This window comes from Cervus canadensis, chromosome 26 (genome assembly GCF_019320065.1).
Source record: "Cervus canadensis isolate Bull #8, Minnesota chromosome 26, ASM1932006v1, whole genome shotgun sequence".
NCBI classification, from domain to species: Eukaryota; Metazoa; Chordata; class Mammalia; order Artiodactyla; family Cervidae; genus Cervus; species Cervus canadensis.
This window is the reverse complement of record NC_057411.1, coordinates 25,931,438-25,938,420: the sequence shown is the minus strand read 5'-3', so window position 1 is coordinate 25,938,420 and position 6,983 is coordinate 25,931,438. Positions and strand designations below refer to the sequence as shown.

Sequence of the window (6,983 nt, the reverse complement as noted above, 5' to 3'; positions counted from 1 at the left end):
AAAAAAAAAACCAACGAAACAAAAAGAAACCCCACGCAGGGCTGCTGGGCAGTAACGAACCAGAAGCTTTCACTGCCATAAGTCTTCAGTGCGGCCGAACTTAAAAACGAGTCCTCCAAAAAAGATGAAGGCATTTTGGAAAAATACAGCAATCCCAGGGTATACTACGGCTTTTTCTTTAGCAACATATCCTCCAAAAAGAATCCACATTGATGCAATCAGAGAGCCAAAGGCCAACATGAAACCAATGAACAGCCAAATGCGAGCACCTGTTTGACCCAGGCAACCTTCACTGTAACTATCACCTCGGACTTGTCCATTTGATACTGCATTAATCATTAAGAAGGCTATGGTCGCTATCACACCGCACGCGTGGTAGGAGTGGTTGAATTCGTCCATGCGGGGGTAAATGACAGCTGCATCTATGATGATCCACCAGCCTGTAAAAAATAGAACACCGGCAGCAATGGAAGCAATAGTATTGCGCTTTTCCCCCCAATCAATGCACTCTGAGCACCTCAAGCCTTCCAGAAATCCAGACATTTTTTCAGGTCAAGTTTTAAGTCCAGCCTGGCCGGTGCAGTACGTCCGGATCCCGGTGTCGCGCCGGGGCCGGGCCTCCTACCTACCGCTCCAAGTTCCAGCCAAGCCAGGGAAGCCCTTTCAATTGCACACTTGGTGCTAAATCCACATTGCCAACAAAAGATAGAATAACACAAGTTAACTGGCAAATAAGTCTAAACCTTTTAATGAAAGGACCAGGAATAGCTCAAAACGTTGCAAAGATGATAGCCATGGGAGCTTGCAGAACATCATTAGAGACCAACTGTTCTGTCCATGGCAGCTTCCTGTTTAGATATTGGTATCAGCCTTATAGAAATAGAGATCAGAAGGAGTAGAATCCTGTGAATCAAGCTCAGGACTAGAAGATAAGAATCAGGAAACCTGGGGTCTAATCCTAGCCTTAACAATTACTTTATATATTTGAACAAATTATTTAACTTTTGTTTCTCAATAGCAAGTGCTAACTATGAGGGAAATTACATTACAATAACAAGTACTAACTACAAGAAAAATGACAAAGCAATCCTTTCAGGTAAAATTCTTCATCTGAAGAAGATGTAGGAATAGAAGTCACTATTCAACTTTCAGTCCATATCATCTTTTAAATGTGTGTACATGTTTTAATGTCAGTGTTTACAAAGTTTTATGAAAAAATGGAAATGGTTGCCACTTTCCAGCATTTAATAGTTTAAATCATTCTAAAATGTTGGCCAACTGGTGGAGGCACTAACAGAGATCAAATCCTCATGAAGATACTAACTGAGCATCACATGTCTTCGATTATTCACTTCCCAAAAGAAGGAAAATACAGACTCATTTTGTTAAACATATGTTGACAGATTTTTGGAACCATAGAAAAGGGAATAGACAATCTTTTTCAAAACACTTTTAGACATTTATCTCTAATTCTTAGTGAAATTTCTTAGCCAAAAAAGTATCCTGGCTGAGGCATGGGAGGTCAGGGAACATAGTAGAGAGGTAATGGGATAATCTAGGGATAGACAGCCAAGAGCTTGGAAGACTTACAAATTCACTGAAACAAATACAGTTTGAGTGTCTTTGACCAAAATCTTGATCTTAGATAGGAAAAACTAGAAAATAAAATGGAATATGGTGCAGAATGCATTTTCATTTAAAGCCAAACAGTCTAAGTAAAATAAAAGCCCCATTTTGTAATGGGATATGTAGCAAAAAGTTCCTCGGAAACTACTGCATTATACACCTTACCAAAGAAGCATGTTATTATTATTTTTTGTTTTGTTTTTTGGCCACATGGTGTAGCCATGGCCCATATGGTATCCTAGTTCCCCAATCAGTGTTTGAACCATTCCCCCTGAAGTGGAAATGCAGAGTCTTAACCGATAGACCTCCAGGAAAGTCTCAGAAGTCTGTTATTATTGATAAAGGGGATCCTTTCATTTCTAGCATGATTATTTATTCTAATGCTAGAGAGAAAAATAGACCTATATTAGTAGATCTCCAAGGATCTAGTCAATCAGTACTTGGAAAACTATGCTGAAAAGGAAATCCACATCTTTTTGCTTGACAGAAAAATAAGATAGTAAAATGCTAGGTTGGAGGCCCACATTTATATTTTCTGTCTTCAGTTTGCAATTTATAAGTGGGCTATATTCTAAAATTTTTAATCCACGTTGGGTTGTTAGTATTTGACATATTTTCCCTCTAGAAATAATGTGCTGAATGCTGGATTGCTTCACAGAATAATCCCTTTTCTGACACAGCGTCAACACACACACACACACACACATGCATATACACATAAATCCATAACCTTTCTAATCTCAAATATGAGGCAGTATGATATAGCACAGATTTTAGTGATGGAACACGACAATACCCACCAGTAATCATTTGGGGCTAAAGTAGTGGCCTTAAGAAATATGTTTAATTTCTGTCAATTTAATTTTACTCATTTTGAAAATGGAAATCATAACTTCCCCATAGAGTGGTTAGTTGTCAGACTTGAGTAACGCAAGGTAAGCAAAAGTTCTTTTTACATTGCAGTATCCTCCAAAGTGTTAATTATTAATGTTCTCTAGTACTCTATGGTTTAGCTCCTCTTTGGATTGAATCACTCTTTGTAAGCAAAGTTGATAACTAAGCACTATTTATAATGTCTCCGTAGAGAAAAGTGCATTGTGTGCCTAGAATAGGCCGCAGCAGGTTAAGAAGTATGGTGTCCCCAGCTGTGGTTCTGCCAGTCAGCCATCTGGCCTGTAGAGATATTTTTTCACTGAACCCTCTCCTTTTCCTGGCCCTAATGATCACTGTTTCCCAGAAAGCAATGCATGTCTATTCTTATCCCTCTGGTGGGCCCATATCCTGTGTTTACCATATTATCATTTTTTTTTTTTTTCATAACTGCCTTGGCTCTGTTCTCTAGCTGTTCCATGCATCTGAGATTTATTTCTTTTGTTAGATTCTAAACTGTTAGAAGGCAAGACCCATATTTTGCACCTGTACACTCAGGGTACCTAGCAAAACTTTAGGAACAAAATTGGCACTTGACCAATGCTAAGTAGAGACCAGAAGGGCACTTTCTAGGTAAAGTTAATGCTATCATAGAGCGAGAAGGTGAAAATAACCCTGTTGTCTCCAAGAAGTATTGGGTTGGCCAAAAATTTGTTTGGGTTTTTCTGTAAGATGGTATGGAAAAACCCAAATGAAAATTTTGGCCAACCCAATATTATACAGATTGAAGGAAAGGCAATAAATCCAAACCACATGGCAGAGTGGTAGTGACGCATAAAAGATTTATGAGCCATGGCCAAGCCTGAAGACATTTGAGAAGCAAATCACTTGATAAAAATGCTTAGTAAGAGTATTTACTCAAGAAACAGACAAGTTCCTTGGATCCAGAAGTTTAGAAAGATAATTTTTTAATGGGAAAAAAAAAAGGAATTTATTAGGAAGTCCTTTTCAGGGGAATCAATTTAGGTTCATTCTATACTGACTAAATCTAAGAAATTATATCATTCAGGCTGCAAAGTAGATATCTAACTCTGACTTGTCATCTGCACCACCTACAGCAGACAGATAATTACCTCTCCTTTACGTATTTTGAGTTGTGTTGACTTAACTAAAAGCTTAAATCATAAACACAATAGTTAATATTTTAAACACATGCTGCTTTGTACCAAGACTATCTCACTTGCTTTGTATGGATTATGATATTTAATCATTGCACTAATTTAATGATTTAGGCACCACTGAGGAAACTGTTGCAGGTTTGATCCCTGGGTCGGGAAGATCTCTTGGAAAAGAAAATGGTCACCCACTCCAGGATTCTTGCCTGGAGAATCCCATGGACAGAGGAGCCTGGTGGGCTACAGTCCACGGGGTCACAAGGAGTTGGACACGACTGAAGTGACTTAGCGCGGCATGAGGAAACTGTAGCTGAGAAATTTTAAATATCTTGCCAAGGCTGAACAAGTGGTGAAGCCAGGGTTGAACTCAACAATCCGTATTTCCAAACCACCTTTCTCAACCACTATGACATAACACCATCCAAATATGAACACTTATTTACTTGGGTGTGCTAATTCTGTGTTTTGATGGGGAAAAAAATCTCACCTCCCTCTATGTTAATGCATATGTTGTCCTCTGCTCCAGATGCATTACAATCATCCTTTATATTGGCTTGGCCTGTAAGTTTGTTCAGATTTTTCCATAAGATGTAACTGAAAAACCCAAACGAACTTTTTGGCCAATCCAATACTTTCAACTCCCAACTGCCCTGTCTGTCGGTCTTTCCTTCTTGCCTCATTTTCCACACTTTATCCAGTTGAAAACATTGCACAAGGGCTCATCTGCCCATGGGTGGTCTGTGGCTAATCTGGATTATGTGTTAGTGGGAGACAGAGAGCAAGCGGTCTGGCAAGTAAAGGCGTTGGTTTAGTTTCATTCTACTCTTGTCCTTTTCTAAAACCCTTAAGTCATGATCCAAAACAGTGCCTAATCTTCTGCCTGGCTTCTCACCAGGACTGTCTTTGAGGCTAGACATACCAAGGCTGAGGTCAGGGTGTGTGACTTTTCATCTCTCACAGCAGATGTAAGGAGGAGCTCAAAACTGATGGGAAGGCAACTCCTACTGTGTGCTCACTTTGTACCAGTCTAGCTACTCTATATAAACTGTTTCCTGTGATCTTCACAACAGCCTTTGGAAGTGAGAAATTCTCTAATTATCTCAGAGGGAAACGAGGTGTCCTAGTTCTAGAAAAATGTCCACATTCACACCACTTGCTTAAATATTTATTTATCAGCTGCACTGGGTCTTCACTGCGGCACACAGGCTTTCTCTACTTGTGGTGCATGGGAGCTTCTCTCTAGTTGCAGCAGGTGGGCTTATTGCTATAGAATGCATGCTTCCCTTGGTGCAGAGCACGATCTCTTTAGTCGTGGTGTATGTGGGTTTAGTTGTTCCCGGGCATGTGGGATCTTATTTCCCCAACCAGGAATCAAACTCAGATCCCCTGTATTGGAAATCAGATTCTCAGCCACTGGACCACCAGGGAAGTCCCTCACACCACTTTAAATGGCAGAACAAGCATCAGGTTTACTTGATTCCAAAGCCTGTGCTCGTTTTTGCTACGTCAGTTACATCCCCAGAGCTGGGAGTTATCCAAGGGTAAAGAGTTGTGGGATTTCAAGCTCCCTGCATGAGTACCTTTTGATAATAAAACCTATTCTTTTGTGAGCAATTGCTAAGTGCATGCATGCTCAGGCACTTCAGTCGTGTCCAACTCTTTTGTGACCCCGTGGACTATGGCCTGCCAGGCTCCTCTGTCCATGGGATTATCCTGGCAAGAATATCAGAGTGGGTTGCCATTTCCTCCTCCAGGGGATCTTCCTGACCCAGGGATCGAATGCAGTCTCCTGCTTTGGCAGGCAGATTCTTTACGACTAAGTCATCTGGGAAGCCCACAATTGCTAAGCACCAGGCTCTTTGCTGAGAGCTTTGCATGTGTCTGCTTAGTTTAATCCCTCACAACTCTATGAAATAGGTACTGTCATGCTTATTAAGTATCAGGCACTGTTCTAAAATCTTGACAGGAATTGCTTCATTTAATCTTCATAACAACCCTATAAAGTAGCCATCATTCTCATCCTGTTTTACAGATGAGGAAAATAAGGCACTGAGTGGGTGAATCATTTGCTCAGTATCACATAGCGATCAAAAGGCAGGCTGCACTGCGGAGACCATACTTCTGGGCTCACTGAGCTAAGTTGCCTCTTACCATTTGTGTTGTCACTGGAGCTCTCTTCCTAAAATGTGGATCCAGTCATATCTATCCTCCTCCTAAAGATCTGCAGTAATTTCCCATTATTTCTGAAATAAATTTCAAAAATATTTGCTCAACATTCAAGGCTCTTAACACTTTGACTAGCTATATTCAATTCTATTTCTCCTTCTTTTGATTAGCTGTTCCATCTACTCTAGACTAACTGCCACTCCTAAACTAGCCAACCATACTCAGAAATTTGTGATTTTTTTTTTCCCACAGACTGGAAGACTCTTCTCCAGGTTTCAGAATCCAAATCAATGTTCAAGCTTCCCACAATGCCTTCCTTGTTTCTCTTCATAGAGCAACCCTCACCTTCTTCTGCACTTATGTGTAAGTACATAGTATCATGTCTTTGACCCTGCTCTGCATTATATTGTAATGTTTGTTCCTCTCCCATTCTTATGAGATCCTGTTATCTCTTGAGGTCAAGGACTGTGTCTCATTCCTATCCCAGTGTCTAGCATTTATATAGATTGTTGACATTCATGAACATTCTTGAATGAACAAGTGTATGTGCAAGTGAATGAGTTTTTCCTTAGTTGGAGAGATGAATAAAGCGGGCCCTCTGATATCAGATGAAGACAGAGAGCACTGTTTTCTCAAACATTTTTGAATATAACTCAAGAAACTGATATTACATCTTGACTCCAAGATTTTTTTTGGTGGTTGTTGTTATAATACTTCCTATCTGTATTATTGAGCTTCCCTGGTGGCTCAGATGGTAAAGAATCTGCCTGTGATGCAGGAGATCTGAGTTTGATCCCTGGGTTGGGACGATCCCCTGGAGGAGGAAATGGCAACCCACTCCAGTGTTCTTTCCTGGAGAATTCCCATCGACAGAGGAGCCTGGTGGGCGATAGTCCATGCGGTTGCAGAGTCTGACATGACTGAGCAACTAACACAGCATACAGCTGAGTTAATAACAGTGCAGAATTTCTCCTTAGGGGCTAGGCAAATTCTCTTTCTGACCATGTTTTAAACCGCAGTCCTTGCACTCTTAGAATTTACCTTGAAATTTCCTGGCTTTTTGTCTTTGCTTTTGCTCTGTACAAATGCCCATCTTCCTTCCCATGACTCCACCTGTCACCTTGCACCCAAATTCTTAGCCACAGA

The 6,983-nt window shown here is 40.5% G+C and overlaps 1 protein-coding gene across 1 annotated transcript; it reads right to left on the bottom strand.

The window, feature by feature from the left end:
• LOC122428428 (transmembrane protein 50A) lies at positions 1-649 on the bottom strand. Its single transcript, XM_043448451.1, has one exon. The coding sequence runs from the start codon at positions 541-543 to the stop codon at positions 70-72; it is 474 nt and encodes a 157-aa protein (XP_043304386.1). The 5' UTR covers positions 544-649; the 3' UTR covers positions 1-69.
• Positions 650-6,983: the final 6,334 nt, after the last annotated feature.